We start from the raw sequence: 21,049 nt of genomic DNA, 5'->3' as shown, positions 1-21,049 counted from the left end.
GACAAGTCGGGAGGACATCGCTGACTGCTGGGATCAGTTGATGGGCTGAACCTCTCTTCCCCCTCCCTAGGGACGCCGATTGGGTAAGATTTGAAATCTTGGTTATACCAAGTGCTTCCCTGGGAAACTTCGAAATCTCTGTGGAGTTATTCCATGATTTAACGCGTTTGTACTCAGCTGTATTATTCATATTCTTGGTACTTGCACGTGCTTTGCAGACAGTGTATTTATCACTGGCAATCTAAAAGAATCTGCACTTCTGTTGCTTTAATAAGCTGTACTATTCATTAATCTAGCCATGAGAGTTCTCACTGAATGCGACCAAAATTCTTAAGTCTGGCCATGCTAGTTCATTGAATGTGACTAGACTGAAGTTACATTGCGCTATTTGTGCCTCTGTGGTCGTGGTAGTTCAATATATTGAACATGACCAGACTTACAGTGTTGAATTGCGCATCACCCAGAATCTAAGCCTAGCTGCCCCCAGCCCCTCTGATATCTGAAGACAAGCTGGAACACAAGGGGTTTATTTTCTGCCAAAACTCTTTACCTTTTAATGCAACAGATATACAGCTATTCTGTTTCATTTATCACTGAAAAGGATACAGGTGGGTTTATATCATTGAGGAGGAAATTAATTATCACAAAGCAGAAAGAGGAGGGAACAGATACCCTCCTCACACACACTTGTAAATACAGGCAGTGATCTCAAACAAGTAGTGAAAGCTGTGGAGACCTGGACTGCTACATCCAATTTCTAGCTAAGCTACTCAGAATCAGGTCTATTACTTGGGAAAAGAGGGTATTTACTGTTGCACCTAGAAATCTATCCATGCTCTGATGGGCCAAATTCCAGATCAAAGCCTAGACTAAACTTCTTATTCCTGCCTTGTAGTCATCTCTGCGGGGTTCAAACTAACACTTCTTTAAATGCTCACTTTAGCAGTGCTACTGCATCTGTAAGCTTAACAGGCAGCCTTTCTTTACAAAACCTCAGCTTTCACTCCCTCCCAAAACCTCTGCTTAAGGAATTATTTTCCCTTGGAAAACTTTAAGTGCAAAGGAGCAACTGTTGGGGAACAACTACCAGAGGACCTCAGACACTCTTGTTCATAACTATCCTAAAATAGCACGGAAGGCAAGTTTATGACTAACAGACCTCTAGAAGGCTTGTGTCAGGATTCAGTTCTGCTACAAACTTCACATTTGACCTTTAGCTAATCACTGTGTTATATCACTATGGACCTTTGTTCACTGAGGTAGGCTTCCCCTACAGGAAAAACTTCAGAGTAATGGATAATACACTGGCTTACCTCTCACCACTGACACTTGTATTTCCTTAGGCCTAGGATTGAAGCCTCTGATGATGCTCTTATAAAATGGAAGTGGTGAGGTCCAAATGTGAACTTAGTAGTATATGGACTTAATAAACCACACAAAACCTCGCTGACATCAAGCACCTCAGTAATATTTTATTTCTACAAGTCTTCTTGTCTTATTTCCTGGAGACCTCAGCTTTCCAGAAGAAAGGCTGAGAAGTGTATTTAATATTTTTTCACATTTCTTCTTGTAGGTATGTAAATACAACAGTTATACAGGGAGATATTCTACTTACTTCACTGCTGAGATTTGGTCCTCAACTTCATAGACTCCTAGTCTTCGATATACTGCATGCAAAATCTTGTCACCTTGATAAGCTGTCCCTCTGCCATCCACTAGAGCAACAATAATTCCCTCTTTGCTTGCAAGATAGGTTATCCAGCTAATGCTAAATGTTTCCTTTACATTCTGACTGCAAGGTCCTCCGTACCTGAGGATGAAAATTCACACATTTTCAACTCATATTTATAAATTTATAAATGATTACCGGATACTGGACTATAGCTATAGGTACTTCTTAAATTTTCTCCACAAGTTTGTTATATGGCTGTGGTTCAGAGAGCTCAGCAGACAAACAGTTCAACTACCATTTTCATATATTTGTGAGATTTTGCTATCTAAAATCCATTTTAATCCTTAAGGTTTTATGCCTAAGGCAAATCATTAGTTTTAGCTCAGACTAAGGGGTGCAGCATCAGGTGCTTGTCCTAAGGTAAATCCTTGGAAGAGTGATGCCTCAAAGACTCAATTCTTTCCTCTCTCCAAATTCCTTAGGTATAACAGCCCTTTTTGGTCCTTTTCTGCATTTGATGTCCACATGCAGTCAGCAATGCCAAAGAAAACAGGAGAAAAAAGTACAGCTCCTTACACTTTCTGGCCATCCCCAGACCTTCTCTGTTTCAGTAGGGATTACTGTGCTGTTGGAGCTGTGGGCAGAACACACCCCACATAGCTGAGCTATACAGAGGGACACTCCTCATGGGAATAGCCTAATGCAAATTACACATTTTACCTCAAGGACACAACTGAGTTAATCTTCTACTTTAAATTTCATTCAAACATACTTAGCATTCTTGGACCTTTGGATCATCGCTGATTAATAAAAAATGATGTAAGGTTTATTACATCCACTCAGCTCTCCCTTCTCCCTCTCATTTTTTTTTGCACCACTGCAATTTTTTGTTGCCTTTCCTGCCTGTAATAAATTAAATTCATGTCAAATGCTCTTTAGAAGGAACATTTGATGAAAGAAGCCAGTCCACATGGTTTAGGGGTGTTTGGTTTTTTTCTTAAAAAGTGAAACAGGCTCTCGTATTTTTCATATTAGCAAAGCTGAAAACAATAATTTCAGACTGCCTCATGATAAACAGAAGCAGCAACAGAGCTATGAACTCCAAGCAATAGCTCACATGTTTTTATCCTTTTTCTTTCTCTGAGGAACTAATCTTTGCCATGCTAAGATTAACATAAAATCCTCATTGATTTCCATTGGTTTGAATGTCTATTCCAGAAATATATTTAAAAAACCACTACAACAAACAAAACAGAACTAAGTGGTTTTGCTTTTGCTTCAATGTTGTAAATGTCCTAGGTTTTGTTAAATTATAAGAAGTATGTTTTCTGACAAAACAACAACGTTCAAAGAAAGGAAGTGTTACATACACCTGAATAAGCAGAGGGTACTTCTTGGATCTATCAAACTGTGGGGGTAGAAGCATTTTGTACCACAAAGCTAGAAAAGACATATTAAAATTATAATGTTAATGGTTAAAATGATTCCTCCAAGCATAATCCAGAGTTTGGTGTAATAGCGTATGAAAGAGAATCAGCACAAACTACACAATGCATGAACTGTGAATCACAGAACTGATGCAAGTAACTGTTTATATTCAGCTGTTGAAGAACAACTTTGAAGAAATAGTGCCCACTTTTATTTTAATTTAGCTAAGCATAAAATTTTTATTTCACGTTACCTCTAGGTTCTGTTTTCCAGGTGCCTAGAAAAACACAACTAGGAATATAACTCTTGTTAACATCATGAGAAACACGTTTTGGAACTTTACACTGATTAATTTCCATTGAATATTGTTTGTAAAGTCACTAGTGAAAACAACAGTGTATGCAAGTCAATATAATGTGTAACACATGAACAGCAGTTTACATTTCACATTTTATCACCACCATACTATAATGTTTTTACATGATATTTAAACACCTTACCGATAGTATTAAAGATTTAAAACAAAAAATTGCATTGTGAAGCAGAGGTGTTATTTTAAATACTACTCAGATACCCTGAGGCACAGACAAATTGGTTGTTGTCAAACAGGGTGGAACCAGGCCTATTCTTCCCAATCTGAGAGGCTAACAAGTTTGTTCTACAGAAAGACGATACTTACTATAACAAAATGAAGGCAAAATATTAAAAAGGTAGGAATAAAAAGTATAATAAAGATGTGTAATTCTTACTTATACCATCCACTTCAAGTTTATTAATTTCTTCTTTTGGCAGTTTGATCTCTTGCAAAGCAGACTGCAATTCCCAATTGTCTTCCAATACTCTGAGCTCTAAATAAAATAAATGTCTGAATTATTAACTAATTTATTGTTAATTCCTCTTCATTAATTGAGATTCCTTTATTTTGTGTTATTAGAACAGAAAGGAAATCCGTGAATTTTACAAGCAGAGTAATGAAATCAACTCAGACACTTCTAACTGGGCTTGATCACATAGCTAAATAAAAGCAAGGCACTGGTATTATAGTGCACAAATATTAGTTAGATTTTTATAGGATGTACATTTTGCAATGCAAATCATTTCACATGTTGCCTCTGAGTGTTAGAGTCCCGGATGTTATGAAGAAACTCCATTCTCCTGCAGAGCTCTCAACCCAGTTTTGTAATACGGTGGGAGCTGGAAATGTAAAATTCATCCCGTCATGCAAAACACAGTCCTGTATCTCCTCCCTTGCTTACCACAGTAACATCAGTAACCTCTGAGATCCTTGGGCACTGTGGTTAAGCATATAGATGTTTGGGAATATCTTGTTTCTGGGCTAACGCAGGAAATTCAGTTTCTTAACGGGTTGTGGCAAACCCTTGCTTAACCACTGTATGGTATATTCATGCACAAAGATACTAGACTTACCATATAACTGTCCCTAGTAACATATTACTGCACACTTAGTGAACCTCTTTTGTTGTTTTTTTTAATCTAAAAAGTATTTTACATTTTTGTTTTAATTGCTTTAGACCCAATTTACAGTTATATAACTTAAAAATTACTATTCAAAATTTAGTTAATTTCCAGCATAGGCTGCAGAACTATATATTATGAATCCACTGGATATTACTTGTTTATTTATGTGTTTTCCCATGAATAGTGATGGAAGAAGAATATTGTACATAATGGAAATCTGTGACTTTTAGTTACAGTTTCAAAATGAAAGAACCTTTTAAAACTGCAGGAGATTTTCTTTGTTAGTTTGCTTTTTTTTTTTTTTTTTTTTTTAATGCAACCACTTCCTGTCTCTGGAAATGCTCAAAAAAATACAAGAAGTACTTCTCTCAGCACGCCTTGAGCTAGATAGTGGTCAGGACATGCCAGAAATATAACACTGGAATTTGTTCTTTCAAAGTAGTATTGACAAGTTTTGCAGATTCAAGTTGGTTTTTATGGCTGAAAGATCATCCTAGCTTTGGGTACTCACGTAAACTCAGCTGAACCCTTTCCATCCTTCCCCTCAAAACTCCTGAAACTTGCCCTTTACCACAAATGAATTGTAGGCATGCTGGAAGGAGCTTCCAAACTGGTGTATGTTAGTTTAACTGCATGCCTCCTACTAAAATTCATGGGTGATATATTTTTAAAATCCTGCCAACTGCAATGAAAATGGATCTACTAAAAATAGCTTTGCACCAAAGAAGAGATTATGAAAGCAAGACACTTAAGGAAAATGAATCCAAAAAGGTCATAAAAAGTCAAAGAGAAGCCTGAATTTGTTTTTATTCCTGAAGAATAATAGCACAGCAGGGTGAGACATCATGAAACCAGTGGTGAAGATCCACTAAATGAAACTGTTCTCCCCTACAAAGAGGTTAAGAAACACATATTTGTAGTTGGGCATTTAGCTGCATTTAATGCAATTCATACTTTGATAAGGAAGTAGTAGGGGCCCTTGATACACAAGGTCATAATGAATCATGGAAAACAGAGAGCTATCACAATGGATTAAATATGAAAAAATCCATGCATTAGCAATATTTAAACCTTTAAACCTATTTAAACCTTCTGCAAAAGAAATACCAGAAGGACATAGCGTTTTTATAGCACAATTGCAATAGACACATTGACCAATCTTTTCCATCTGCAAACATTTTTGAGTGGTTAAAAACTAAGATGTACCAACTCCTATTGGAGTCAAAATAATCTTATGTTGCAATTCATTGACTTCTACATGAATCACCACTGATCAATTTAGCTTAACAATATTGCTGCATTTGTCTTCCTCATGCTTTTATGTGTCTTCTGGTCAGACAATACTCAGTTAATAGTGGGTTATCAATACCAGCTGAACTGTAAGGACCCTGGCTTTAGAACTACCAGTGCGTTTCCACTGATTATTGGGGAAGGATGGAGGAATGCCAAATCACTGAAGTTTTTTACAGGACCATGTTAGTTTTCATAACATTTCAGGACTGAGGGCTTTAAGTTGGGGAAGAATTTTTAGGGTAAAACAAGGGACAGACAGAGAAAACTCACTGCAGCGCAATTAATATTTTCATGCTTAGCAAGTTCCTGCTTGGTCTGGTTGCAAACAGTCCTCTCTAACAGGCTACTTAAAGGAGGGCTCTGAATGTTTCTTGCTGGAGTTCCCATTTTGTATCAATAATTACACCTTGTCTGAAGCCGTTATTTGAACTGATCATCTGAAAGAGCTTCTGCTCTTTCCTGACATCTCTACCAATGGCTGAAGAGCAAGTCACTGATCCAAATTCTAATTAGTACAGTACAATACCTCAAACTGCAAACTCTAAATAGTACATTGTTGCCTTTTGTATAGGGTAGGGCTGTTTCATGAAAAAACTCAGAGTGTCTTGTGTTCATCCGAATGTGAAAAGGAATAGTTTGGAAATCACAAGAATGTTTTCTACAAAGTTTGACTCAATATTTGGTAGACAAAGAGTTACTGATGTTCTTTGCATCTATAGTGTGTAAACAGGAAAAACATCAGTATGCTATAAAAGTGCTGGACTCAGGAATAAAAATAAAGGCTTGAAATTGATATTTGGATTTTACTAATTAACAAATCTAGAAAGACACTAGGTATTTTAATAACAAACAAGACAAAAGGCTTCTTGATCACAATCCTAATATTGTATTAGAGGATCTGCATAGTGAAGATCAATGAGAAAAACAATTGCTCAGAAACAGGCAGGATATTTGCAGTACCTCTATCACCGTGGTTCTCAAAAAGAGTAGAAATGGGAATCCCGGGACCTGTCATAAGAATGATAAGAAGGCAGTTTATTATAGTTTGAAGCTGGAATTTGGTGATGGAGTGTGTATTACATTAACATTGGTAACTGACAGGTGTTAAAGAGCTCAAAGTTGATACACAAATCTGAATCTTCTCTGCTGTATAACTCACTAGTCCCTGCTGCATGAAATGTATAAAGTACTGTGTGTACATAGACTTGTATACATACAGGCATTGCTTAGCAAACATAATAGAAGTAACTTCAAATCTACTAACAAACTCTTCCTCCCTAGAGATGAAGTGACATCTAGTTAATACCTGAGATGAGATTACATAAGGTGAATGCAGAATTAACAATGTGAAACATTCTTTGAGAACATGTCACATCCTATTTGTGAAGGTGAGTGGCTTTCATATGGTGACGACCTTACTGACTGTTTTGTGCAAGAATGATTGAAAGGTGTTATTATTTGCTACATCTGCTTCTCTGCTCAACGGAAGTTCTAAGGAACTCTTCAGCTGATCAGTCACTGCAGAATCAGAAGAACAGTAAACTTTATATGAAATATGCTAAAGGAAAACCCTGGATATTTTTCTTTCCTTTTTTTTAGATTCTGACTTCACTCTTCTTTGATTACAGCAATGGATGAAACCTCAGATCACTGAAATTACCTAACATTTCAAAAGAGCTAAGACTTCACTTAATACTTCTGTTACAAGTGGTTTCAGTGATCACACATCTTGATGAACTGAATTTTTCTTAGTTCAGTTATTAAAAATGTTCTCAGGTAGTAAAAAACCAGCATTTTGTGGCTGACATGGGCTTTAATAATTTCAGTTGGGAAACACATTGTAGTAGTTTCTTATAGCTAACTTTGATCACAGGAATTGCAAATCACTGTATGTTTCTAAATCCTGCTCTTGCTGTTGCAAGAAAAAGCATGACTGGTGAACCAGATTACAATCTGTTTTGTGCCATGAAGGACTTTCACAAATTTGTTCTTAATTCTAAAAATCCCAAGGTTTTTGTTGAAAAAGTAAAAAAATATAGAGTAAAAATATTTGTATTTTCTGAAACATCTTCTCAAGGTTTTTGGACATGGAAAAGTTTCTTTCTGGAAATCTCTTCTGGTTATTGTGAAATTTCTATGATTCATCTAGCTATCATTTGGGATAATCAGTATTATCTACACCTCTGATAAATTTGAAAGAATAGCTGATTATATGTTTGCTTGCATGCTATACATACCATAACAGATCAAGGCATAATACTTAGAACGTTCGCTGAACCTTGCTGTATAATACTGGCACCTCTCTTTCCTTAAATTGCAAGTAATGCATTGTTTTCTGATAGGTTTACTTCCAATACTGATTCTAGGAGAAAAATAAAATAAAGCAATATTTATTTTGCTACAACTAACTTCACATGTGTCTGCCTTACAATTTAGAACATAGGCACTGTACTTTCAGAACAGTTCAATTTAAAAATAAATGTTTTCCCTTTTTCTCATTTTTTTCTCCCAAGAGTATATTTAAACCTTAGATGCTATTTGTCCTCAATTCTCAGATATAATCTAAGGTCAAGATTTAGTTAAAATAGCTTGTGAAATTACACTTTAAACATCTTGAAACTGAATTATTTTATTGACAAATTCAGACCTATATTCTATCAACCTAGTATCATTAAGATAATATTGATAACACTTACTTGTAAATATTCCTTCTTCCTGGATAGCCTTCAAATTCATTGCTTGAATAGAAACTGTAAATTCATTTATATGTTAATAAATAATCCATAAAGTGATGACCTATGAACCAGCATCAAGATGAAAAGCCGTCTTGGAAGTTAACTTAGACTTTTTGAGATGTCTGCATATGATGGAAGAGTAAATTAAGCTTATAAACCTTTCATCTTAATAAATCTTTGCTCAAACTCTCATTAGATGACAAATAAACAATATAAATAGGAGTTCTAGCTTGATTCTCATGAGCTCATCACTCCAATTATGTAAGCTGTATCTATCTATATAGTAAGCTGAATGAGAGACCATAAAAAGAGAAGTATCTGCAAATTGTATGAGGGTTAACCACATGATTAAATTTAAGTATTTCTAAATAAGTTTCTCTAAGTTGGGTGATTGAAAATAAATGGAAAAATGAGGGCAATTTGCAAAGAATCTCCTGTAAGTAAAACAAGTTTGCAAACCGTTTGCAAAACAGTGCCTTTGCATACAAATCTGTTGTGGATCCATTCACATACAAAACAAATTATACCTAGTTATAACTTGATGAATTAACAAATGGTGCTCAAGTGATTAAGTGTTGCTTTTACTGACACCACTCACAACCTGTTCACTTCTTCATGATACTTACATTGCATCATTTGTTACTCTGAAAATGTATATTGCCTCCCATTCTCCACTTGTAATTTGGATTGCATTCTCCTGTCAAGCAAGACATATAAGTTACTGAATATTGTAGAGTTATTTCAGGAACTTACAGTAGATCAATGTAGAACACTGCTTGACTTACCACAGAGTCATTGATGTAGTGAATATGCTTATAACCATTTTTGTCACTAAAAATTTTGTAGTATGAACTGCTGTCTGATGTAAAATATGGTGTAGAAACAAAGAACTGAAACAATGGAAGAAAAATGGTAGATGAGATGTTAAGTAAAACTGTCCAAACTATTTAGCAGATTATAGTACACATACTAAAAGTAACAAGACTATTTAATCAGTTCAGATGGGACAAAGTACTTTGAACATCACAGGTAAACACTTGTGCAATCTCCCAGTCAGTACACATTACAATTTCTAACCTGTCATGTCAGATTTCTTAAGCTGATAATATAGATACCTCAAGTACCCCACAAATGCAAGCTCTCTACTTATAAGTGGAATAATTTGTTTGTATATTGTGAATGACCTTTCTTTAGTTATTCAAAAATAGGTAGAGGTGATGTTTAAAAAAGAAGTTCCTGAATAAAGCTAATGTTCATGAATGGTGCCAGACTGAAAATCTTGTGGACCACAGAGTCTGGCTGATTCACTGAGCAAATACAGTGCTAAGTAAATGGATATCTGAAGTTTCCCATACTATTCCACTAATGTTAAAGAACAGATTATCCCAGAGAAGACCATTCAACTTTTGCTTCCTTTCAAACCATCACCTCTTTACTAAAATTGTCAGTCAAGGATGAGTTACTGCAACAGTGAGTTTTATTTTCAAAACATGAACACCGAAGAATGACCTGCAAGCACTTCAAACATAGCACTAACATTCCTGAGTGAGTACGACTTTTGAATAATACTAACCCAAGCTCGACTAGAACCTGTGACCACGAGCTAAATTGTTCTGGAGCCTGCTTCTAATATTCTTAATGCTTAAAATCCCATAAAGGCTAAAGCAGGGATTTATGCATGTGTGCAATTTCTTTAGCTCTAATAAAAACCTGTCATCACAACCTCAAGAGAAGTGGCAAAAAAAGAAAGGGACCAAGTAAAATAACTAATTCTTGTAAATGTGTAATCTTCAACTCAAATAAAAACACGTCTTTTAAAGGACAGTGTACTGAAAATCGAAACTTGGTTAAGTCCACGGCAGGATATTCAGGCACAGTGTAAGGTTGCCCGCACTGAATTCTAGTAACTTCACCTGCCTGAAGAGTAAACATAAGCAATAATACATATTCACTGTTAGAATATATGATTATAAATACTGATCTCATGCTCTTACAATTTTCTTGCAGGTTTGTTTTTACTGTGAGTTCCCAAAGATAGGTGTTATGTCTCTTCCAAGATAAAGGTTACTGGGTAGAGAAAATTTATTTTGCTTAGGGGTAACTGCAGAGAAGTATCAACTACCATTGTAAGTGGGGTATCTTATGTTGAAGGTTCCTCCCTAGCTGAAGGTGTGCAGCACTTGGCACTAAAACTGAGTTCTGAACGGACAGGTTTTATTCTCAAAATGCTATGGTATGACTGATCTTATCTCTTGCCCTGGTGATATCAGAGGAATTTTACATCTATTCTTTGCCTCCAGGATGCTTCTAAGAATTACATTGCAGTATGAATCTGTGTCTTTTCATGACTTCCCTCCCTTCAGTATAAGGGAGTATATTTTCTAATCAGTTGGTCTAAGATTTGCAAAATAAGACAGAGAAAGGGTTTTTAAACTCAGAAACAAGTAGCCAGATACTATGCCTCGCACAGCATTAAAAGTCTCAATCCTACAGTGCAACAGGTTTAAGCAGTAGTATTGTATGACTCAGAATGGTGCTTCATGTTTCAAAACACTGCTGTGAAGATGCAGAAAGCTGTAGCTTTTCATTAGATCAAAATAGAGTACAAAAAACTTACTCCGCCTGCCCATCCTGTTTGACTCTTTTCTATGTGCTGTTGGTTCTGAAAAACAAAATCAAATGTACACTCTTTAAGAAGTTCAAGAATGAGTTTATGGAGATTCAAAATCTTCAAATAAAAAATCTGTAGCTGCCTGTAAAAGAGAATTTTAGAATACTTGCTATGAAGGTTCAGGGACTTGAAGGTTGTCTGAGGTAAATAATATTACTGTATTAGTATCATTATGTTAGTTAAAATATTATTAACAGGTGTCATCAGAGCTAAATAAAATCTAAAGTAATTGTTTTAACCTTATGCAACATTTTCACTGAAAGCAATAATTAACAACTACTTAATCTCATGAATTTTTCAGTTAAAAAACCAAGTAAAATAATTTCAGGAATAATAATTTTAAAAATCTGTGTTAGATTCTCAGTTGGTTCATTTGACATATTTCCTTTCTTTTCAAAGCTATGATGTTGATTTATAACAGTGGATAATGTGACTATTAGGTACATCTTTTAAATGTAAACCTTAAAAACCTTAAAAATACAAGCCAAATACTTTAACTAAGTACATAGAAATCAAGGGTCTCTATATTTGGCGCTCAGCTCAAAGATATTAAAGGGCTTGATTTTCAACACTTTAAAAAAATCTCAGAAATAACATATTTAGAAAGAAGAATTAAGGATTGGCAAAGATAATGTAGGCAGCAAAAATCACCCAGATTATCACACCCTGAGACCATGAATGTAAGTTTAGCAGGTCTTAACTCCTTGTAACATTCTTAAAGTTGATTTTAAAAAAGACTTATACCGAGCATAAATAGATCAGTACCTCCTGCAGCTAAAGGTGCTTTTACATTTTTATTTATGTTTTACTTATAAAGTTTCTAGTGCATTTTCAATACTTTCCTAAGACTTTTTCATTGAAGAGTATAATATCTTGCTTGTTGGATGGAGCAAGTGATTTATTATTTAACAATTCTGCATTCAGTCAATGTATTTCTTTTTTTTATCTTGCAAATCTTTCTTTATACTGTTCATTTAATACAGTATTTCTTCACAGGCTGAAATAAATGCAACAAATTTGCTTTCTAAAGAATATTGTTTGTATTTGTTATCCTCAGTGTAATCTCATTAGCATTCAGAATGCTTTCCCCCTTTCAACTTAGTCCCTGCAAAGTGACTTATTTGAGCAAAAGTTGCAGGTACTTGCCCTGTAGAAGACCGTTTTGTACTTTGTAAGGGCTCCACTGAGCTATTAACTCAGAAGATGGATTTTAATTCTTTTCATGATAAGAAAAATGGGACGTATTGTTTTATTTCTGCATCCTAAATTTATTTTCCTTTCTTTAAATTAAGGCTCAGATCTTGATGACTTAGTACATTAAGGATATATTTAATTTCTCTCATATGAGTAGTCCCATTGACTTCTATGGGATTTTTCTGTGTATTAAAGTATTTACAGAATTTAATTAGAGAACTGTCAACTTTATAGGAAATCCCAATTTCACAAACACATGTCTAGGTTTTAGTCACATGAATAGTTCCAATGAAGTCATATTGGTTTCTGTGGTCTACTCACATGAGCGAGACTTGAACACATGAACAGTTTTGATGAATCAACACTTTAGGAACATCTTGTAGATTATATTTTGTTATTATTTTCAAGTACATAAAGCCTAGCACATTTATTGTACATTAGAGTCTCGATTTATTCTGAAATCAACAAGAGAACTATTTTTGCCAATGGAAATGTACAGAGATATACTTTCTAACGGCAAATAGAGCTAATGCAGCACTCCCATCTGTTCACACTCCTTCAATTGGCCATTTGCGCAAACTTTAATGTGATAAAAGCATTGTATCACTGTATAAATATAGAATTATAGAAACATCAGTAGTGACTCCACAAATAAGGTTTCATGGAGAAATGCAATTAAACAAGGATCATGAACACAGTCCTGCAAGATGTTAATTGTTCTGGTCTGGTTCCAGCAAAGCAATTAAGCACATGCTTAATTTTAAACACATAAATAGACCTACTGAAATAAATAAAACTGCTTACATGCTTAAAGTTAAGCTTGTGTTAAAGTACTTTGGTGGATTGTGGTAGAATCCTAGAACCCTTGAGGTTTTTTTCTGTACATTAAAATATTTAGTTATTAAAATGTAGGTTACTTGGAGGCAAGACAGAGATTCAGTGTTAATGTACTTATAAAGTGGAACAATTACTTAGGATACTCATCAAATGCTGCAGTAAATATGTATTTTTTCCTAATAAATTAAGATATTTCTCTGTGGAAAATTACTTCAACGATAATGTTTTTGAAAGAACAGGACCTTAACTTCCTTTTAAATTTGCAACAATTGTCATATCATAGAGGAATAAAAAATATTTTCAGCTTGGAAGGGCTGTGTCAATACACTCTGAATTTACAATTTAACAGTTATACAGAACACTTTTATAAGTATTTTTGCCTTTTATTTCCCATTAGTTCAAGGTTTCATCCTAATGCTAGTTTTTGTAGGTGTTCTGTATCACAAACTCTAAAAACAAGACATGCAAACAGCATCAGTACTGAAAGACAATAAATGAGACATCTGTACTAGAGTTACTGAAATTCAGGGTTATCCTTTCCTTCAGGATCTATATGAATTTATCAGTGTCTACAGTCTTCAGGCTTTACAAGGTCTTTTAAAGAAATATTTTTTTCAGAAAGGCTTCTGTATGTAAGATCTGTAATTATTTACATATCAGTATAGATAGCTAGGCTGTCTAAGCCATCCTTCTGCTCAACAGAGCATGGTTATCCCTCCAAAATGTCTTAATGATGGCTACTGTTGCAACTGGCCTGAAGTTTTCTCTTCAGATCTGAAAAAGGGATTTTGTTTCTGAAAACTTGCGTGCTTTCTCCAGCTGTGTGATTCGATAAGACAGAAGGATTTCTCCCTCCTGAAAACCTGATTTGCTTTTAATCTGTATGTTCTTTCAACTATTTTAACATTAATCATAAAGGACATAATTTAGTCAGACTTAGTATAAAATGTCAACATAGTATAATAAAATTTTCATTAAAAAACAATAAAGATCCTACATGGTTCCACTTTTGAAGATGAGGAAACAAGAAGGAACTAAACAACAGTACTGAAAGCTGCTCAATAGCCGCCGCCTTATTTTTGTTGCCTTGTTTGTTATTTAAGCCTCACTAAAAAAATATATTGGTGATTTTATTTCTTGTTGGTGCAATTGAAATTTTTTCACCCCTCCCCCAGCAATTAAAATACTGAAAAAGGTATCACTAGTAGCTAAAAGATGAATGTTATCAAACACTGGAAAATACAATTATGGCAGGCACGCAATTATTTTCTAAAAGAATTCAGGGCAAGATTAAATATACTTCTGCAAGTAAGTCAGAGCAACCTGTGCATGACCAGTAGGTGTTAAAATAGCTATGCAGATGGGATTAGCAAATGCTAATTTCGGCAATGTTAAATTTATATTTCCAACTTTATTACCTCTGGACAGTCCCAAGTATTTGAATTTTCTTTGAAGTCACAAATAGCTAAGACTGAAAAATTCTGGATTCTCTTTAGCCACTGCACACAGATTCGACTATCTGTTACCCAAGTAAGCCAAGTAAAATAGTGATCACTAAAAAAATAAAACAAAAAAAGAAAGGAATGGTGGTTATTAAAGAACAGGAATATAGAAGCATTGCTTACAGGTTGTATCCCCCATATTGCTCTGTGGAAGACAATAGCAAAGCTTCCACTGCCTTAGAGAATTTTTTTGTCCTTTGTAACAATGGATCATATAGATAGACAGAATCAAAATACAACATTTCTAGTTAGCTTGTGAACCATCTAGGAGATGAATATGGCACTCCACTGTTAGAAACAGAAAACAACTCAGAGGTTCAAGCATTTAAAACAAATAGACAAAACCTTTTTTTAAAAAATAGAAGACATATTTGAGGGCACACTACCTGGATGCTATGACTGCAGGAACTGGTACCTCCTTAGGACCAAACGCTTCAGCATTAACAGTGTCTACAATAAACACTTTAACAGTAGGATTTTTAGCCCCAGCCTTCAAAGAAAATGTATCAGGTTATTCAAATCAGGTTCTGAACAATTCAGATTGAGGAAAGTTACAACACTTTTTGCAGGAAAGGAGATAGGTTACAAATTATGTATTCAGTTAAGTATAATAGGGCAAATGCGGTCTTATAAGATCTCAGAGTGACACTACTGCAGTAGTACATTACTTAACTTTGTATCATTTCATATATAAAGGAGAAAACCTTTTAACAGTCAAATTTAGTGCCTTTCTATACAGAAAACATGCTTGATGGGAACCAGCGTTCTATTTGCAGTGAGGATCTTTGCAGTACACACTACACTTACTGTGGCATAAAACTACAGGAGTATATTCACATGATTGCAAGTGCTCTTTTACATCTGAGCTGTGAAATAAAATGGTTTAGCTTAAACTGATTTCACGCTTGCTTATTCATTGTATACATTATTAGTTTTTTAATTCTCCTCCATGTGTTGTCTAAACCATCCAGCTTTACTTTAGAAATGTAACCCAGCTGACAGGTGAGTAACTTCTTAAGATACATTAACATCATCACTTGCAGTGGTAAGAACATGACAAGAGTTGGGAGAGCTCTCTAATACATGCTGAAGAAATGCCAACGCAAAACCTTCTTGTCTTAGATCTTGCACTTAAAAGCAGTTAAAATCCAAAGCCCCTTGAGATCAAAAAGCACTATGAAGTGTGGAAATAATCTGAAGCTGTCCTAGCCTTTATTTTTCAAAATAAAAAATGTCATATAATTCATTTACTGTAATGGAAAATAACAACTGCATAGTTAACACATCACAATAAGTAAACTGAATTGAAAAAAGCAAGGCTTGATCATGCAAGCATATACTTTTGCACATGCTTTTTACTCACATGAGTAATTCCATTTATTTCACTGATATTATTAAATATCTACAGTTTTGAATGTACCTATACCTTTTCAGAACTTGGCCTAAGTTTGTTTTCTTTCATTAATTTAGGCCACAATGGATTTAACCACTGTAATACAACTATTCTTTGAGTACAGTTAATTTTATCATTGTCATAGCTCATTTCTCAACAGAAAGTAAGTCAAAAGAATGAGAAAACATACCTTTGGGTATGGGATAATTATTTTTCTAGGATACTGGTCCTCACCAAAGTATGAATATTCAATAACTGGTATGGCAGAATCATTAAATTGTACATATGCTAAATATTTTCCACTTGGAGACCACCACAGTGCGTATTTTGTTGCTAGCATTTCCTCTGAGGAAAAAAAAAATCATTCGTAATAGTTTATCATTGTAATCTATCTATTTTAGCATTCTACTCTTACCAACCTAGACATGTAAAGGGAGTTACATTAAATAAATAACACCGATCATATTGCAATGCATCTCAATTCTGAAAGGCCTTAAGAACTCTCAGAACAGGCACACAGATCCCATTTAACTCACTTGGGTTTTTCCTGTGTGCATGTGTTTGTTTTTTTAAATTTTTTTTTCACTGAAGTGCCAAATTTTCACTAAAATTAAAACTTCCATTAAAGCTTAATTCCCAACCACTGCCTGTGCAGCAGAAGGAAGCCCAATTTGTAAAGTTCTGATACAGCTTCAGTAACAAAAGACTCAGGATTTTGGTTACACACTATGAATACAAAATGCAGTCATTATATCGCAAATAATATATGGAAATGAAGTAACTCTTAGGCCTCTAAAAATAATGTATCATCACAGATATTTTAGAATCGATTGTGAAAATCAGGTAATCTAAATAAAGCATTTAACATGTTAATTGCTGCCCTGCAAGATTTACTTACCTTCATAGACCCAATCAGGAATCCCGTTAAATATTTCATTCTGTTTTCCATCACTAGTTAGTTTAATGGGTACCTCTCTTGGACTTTGTTTCAAATAGATATTATTCTGATATACATATACCTAAAGACAAGAAAGTATTTTTTATGAGTATAGGCACTAATAACAGGGCTTAGAGTAAGATCTTCTGCAGTCAATGCTCTTACATTATATCAACAAGAAGACATAATGAATAAAAACCAGGAAATAAATGCTACACTAAAAGCCCTTGCAAATTCTGCAAGAGTATCTACAGGCCTTATACATTACAGGCCAAATTCTGTGTTCAACTATGTCGGAATAAATCCTGAACAACTCCTTTGATTTTAATAAACTTCAGAGGATTCTGTGGCTAGCTTTGGTGTGGAAAATAATGGAAAAAAAAAAAATCTTTGAAACTCATTCAAATTGCTGTTTTTTAAAAGACCCTCAGACAAAGTGTTTTGTGACTTTTCCTTCTGGTTCCACCAAAAGTATAAGGTAAAAACAAATACACAGCCACTAAAAAGAAAATAATTGGACTTTTCTAAACCTGTCAAAAGGCCTAGGTGATGCGAGATGAGAGAAAAAAAGGTTTTACTTTGTCTGGGCTGGTTTGTTTCTTTCTAGTACATTAGTTACCAAAAGAGAGCTCTTGCAAGAAATCCTTGCAGGCCTTGGGTATCTCTAAATTTCAATCAAATGGACCTGTGGTTAAGAAACCAGCATCAGAAACATCACTTTCTTAGAAAATTATGCCTTTTGAAGCTATAAGCATTTGTTAGCAACATCAGTGTAACATTTTAACTACTTTGTGCTTTAAATGAAAAACAAAGCAACTCCTAAGACTCTCAGATACAACACAAGGACTATTGTATAAAACCACCACAGACTATTAGTGCTAGGAAGATAGGAAACTATCTTCATTGTATTCTGTCTTCAGAATTCTCGATAAAGAAAATAACAATATTTAATTTAATTGAGAGAACTAATACTCTGCTAGAACACGGAAAAAATTTCCTAATAAAGTATCCATTCATATTTAGCCAAATCCCTGGGTATTTTCTGAAATTAGTATGATGTTTAAAAATATTTTCTTGCACAAATATTTTTTAAATACTGGATAAGTAGTTAAAATACCACTATTATTGGGCTGATGCTTTGGAACCGAGAATAAAAAATGTTTATAAATTTGTTACTATATGCAATAGGTCTATTATAATTACTGGGAAATACATATTTGGCTATCAAATAGCTATTAAAAAAAAAAGAAAATAACATTTTTTTGTAAAACGAATCTGGCAGGCATTTCCTAAAGTAAAAAATTTAAAAAAAGATTTTAAATACTTCATCTCCGAATCTCCATAGTAAACTCACGTGTTATGCTGTGTCAAAGGAAAACACATTGGTTTTCAGGCCTTGAAACCACATTTAATCCTACATACAATTATGTTGGTCAATTCTTGATAAGAGACTGGCTAGCGAATGGAAACACATAACGTAGCTGAGAACATGGATTCTTCTATTGAGACACAGACAAGTTAAATTTAACAAGTTAAAACTGTTTTGTCATTCTTGCTCACAACCAAGGTTAATACACACAGGCCTGTCAAAAAAATGGCCTAACAAAATGATAACCAAAGGCAAATAAATGTCTTCTAGCCACACAAAGCAAAATCATTCTAGTGCTTCATTAACTTTACTGACCAATTTGTGTCCAACGGGTGACCAGGATATATACTGAATTTTATGTGGAAGCTGATTTTCTGTTACAAAACCACTAAAAAAAGGAAAGAAGTTGAGATGGCTTTTTGTGCACAGTACAAATGGATCATTATACTGTACATTCATATAAAATTCATGAAGGGCTATATTTTCTAACAGCTTATTGTTTCTTGAGCAATGCAAAACTAAGGCAGGCAGTGAGACATGCAGTAATGTGATGGTGTGCACCAGTGCTGATAAAGATTGCAACTCAACCCTTTGAAAACATATTCAACAGCCTAAGAGGCAAGCCTTATCTCTTTCTAAATACTGCACAAGCATCTACAGTCATTTGCTCTATCTGCAGTCTGCATTACATTCTCAGCAAGTTATTGGGAAATGTGAATGCAGGATATAGCATGTTGAGGCAAGCATAAAAGCAGCAATTAAACATTTGTTAAGGATCATGACCCACATGCTTTACCTCTCTACTCACATTAGCTTGCAGCAATCTTTTCCTGTCACCTTGAGCCAACAGTTTCCCAAGAGTGGAGCAGCTCAGTGCAGCCCCTGTTGCTCAGAACTAGGAAGCATTTGGTCATGCTGCTACTTAATGGCATAAGTATGCCATACATGGGTATGGGGAGTATATATAACAAGTATGGGGAGGCAGATGTCTCCTTCTGACTTGGGTGGAAAGAGTAATGGTTTGGGGAAGATCCTGGGAAAGAGACCAAATGCCATGGAAGAAGCTGTAAAATTTTAAGGAACCCAGGATGGACTGTTACAAGATCACTGGAGCACTAAAGGACATGTGAGAGTTTTAGGAAAGCTAAAGATTAGATCAACCATAAAAAGGATGAATTAAACAAGAGAAGGGCCTGGAGACATCAGGTGTGAGACTGAAGTGGACTCAAGCAGCCAAGACAAGGTGGGAGAAAATTATGCAAAGAAGAAAAAAAGATGAGAATGTTGAGCAGTGAAAGTTTTAGGGCATGAAATATATAAATCAATCCAGACACCTGAATGAGTAGATGAAAGGACTGTATGATTTTCTTAGAGGCCATTTTTTTCAAGCAAACAAGTAACCTGATAGATTCAGGCAAAAGCAAAGCAGGGTGGTAGTCACATTACTATAGATTTTTTCAGTGGAAATGCTTGCAAGCACGTCACTACAGAGTATTCACCATATCTTGCTCTAAGAAATATCTGGCCTTACCCATATATGAGATCATAAATGTGGTATGATGCTGTGTAAGAGTATCTCCACAGCTGCAAAAATTAAGCAAGAAAATAATATTATTAACTTGGAAAAAGATAATCTAATTAATCAGCTGCCTTTTCACAGCCTACACCTTTCTCAAGACACTACCAAGAAACATTTATCTATCACAACCACAATCAACAAAATACTAAATGAAACCAAACATTTCATTAAGTGATCTATTTAAATAATTACCTTTGAATAATTGCTTTCCAGAGCTATGAAATATTTGTCTGCTGACAACACATAATTTGAAGCATTAACTTGTTTCTGAAAGATTAAGAAATAGATTAGATTCTAGTGAAAAACCTTTAAATAAGGATTTGATGAGTCAGGTTTTAATCCACTCACTTTTAAACTGGTACTTGAAACGCAACTGCATTTTGCTGCCTTTTTATTAATTGAAAAGGTACGTACCATTGTGCTGTTAGTCATGATGGTAGTTGGGTAGTTCATTTCAACATTGTAAAGAATAATATCATCTTCTGCGGACTGATGAAGATATTCATTATCTTTATAAACAAGATAAAAGGGCTGTTATCTTGCACAGAAGATACTACAGAACAGATCCGTTTATCAAAGTATTCACACTCCTGTCAATGAATAGATTTTGAGCAAATATCTTTTGGCATCTACATAAAAAATGTTTTTCTTCTAATGATGCCAAGGTACAGAGTTATCAACAAACTGTCTTCAGGGTTCTTAAAGTACGTTCTCAAGATTACACACTGCACACAGAATCAGCTAGTTAACTTTAAAATTAAATGCCAGATTTTATTCTCAGTAATGTCTGATCAAGAATACCAGAGACAGACCCATTAAAAGGCCAGTACCACAATGTAAATGTTTTAAAGAAAACATTCGAGATCTTTGCTTATAATTTCACCAGAACATTCTCATTTGTACAGATTCCATAGATAACAGCAGTACCATGTAACTAACACTACATAAATGATGCTGCCC

General features: G+C 34.7%; 1 protein-coding gene across 4 annotated transcripts in view; it reads right to left on the bottom strand.

The window, feature by feature from the left end:
• The window catches only part of LOC115343206 (fibroblast activation protein alpha), a 42,799-nt gene that overhangs the window by 11,735 nt on the left and 10,015 nt on the right, over positions 1–21,049 (bottom strand). For all 4 annotated transcript variants that reach the window (XM_030018864.2, XM_041124096.1, XM_041124095.1 and 1 more), the window contains 17 exons: positions 20,504–20,598; positions 20,282–20,356; positions 20,042–20,094; positions 18,826–18,898; positions 17,103–17,223; positions 16,395–16,549; positions 15,198–15,301; positions 14,728–14,863; positions 11,225–11,269; positions 9,393–9,497; positions 9,234–9,304; positions 8,569–8,622; positions 8,110–8,234; positions 6,833–6,880; positions 3,850–3,948; positions 3,043–3,112; positions 1,616–1,810 (listed from right to left, as the gene is read on the bottom strand). In XM_030018864.2, the coding sequence (XP_029874724.1) occupies positions 1,616–1,810; positions 3,043–3,112; positions 3,850–3,948; positions 6,833–6,880; positions 8,110–8,234; positions 8,569–8,622; positions 9,234–9,304; positions 9,393–9,497; positions 11,225–11,269; positions 14,728–14,863; positions 15,198–15,301; positions 16,395–16,549; positions 17,103–17,223; positions 18,826–18,898; positions 20,042–20,094; positions 20,282–20,356; positions 20,504–20,598 (1,624 nt within the window). The remainder of the gene's footprint in view (positions 1–1,615; positions 1,811–3,042; positions 3,113–3,849; positions 3,949–6,832; positions 6,881–8,109; positions 8,235–8,568; positions 8,623–9,233; positions 9,305–9,392; positions 9,498–11,224; positions 11,270–14,727; positions 14,864–15,197; positions 15,302–16,394; positions 16,550–17,102; positions 17,224–18,825; positions 18,899–20,041; positions 20,095–20,281; positions 20,357–20,503; positions 20,599–21,049) is intronic.

This window comes from Aquila chrysaetos, chromosome 6 (genome assembly GCF_900496995.4).
Source record: "Aquila chrysaetos chrysaetos chromosome 6, bAquChr1.4, whole genome shotgun sequence".
NCBI classification, from domain to species: domain Eukaryota; kingdom Metazoa; phylum Chordata; class Aves; order Accipitriformes; family Accipitridae; genus Aquila; species Aquila chrysaetos.
The sequence above is the reverse complement of the archived record's forward strand: the minus strand, read 5'-3'. Positions and strand labels throughout refer to the sequence as shown.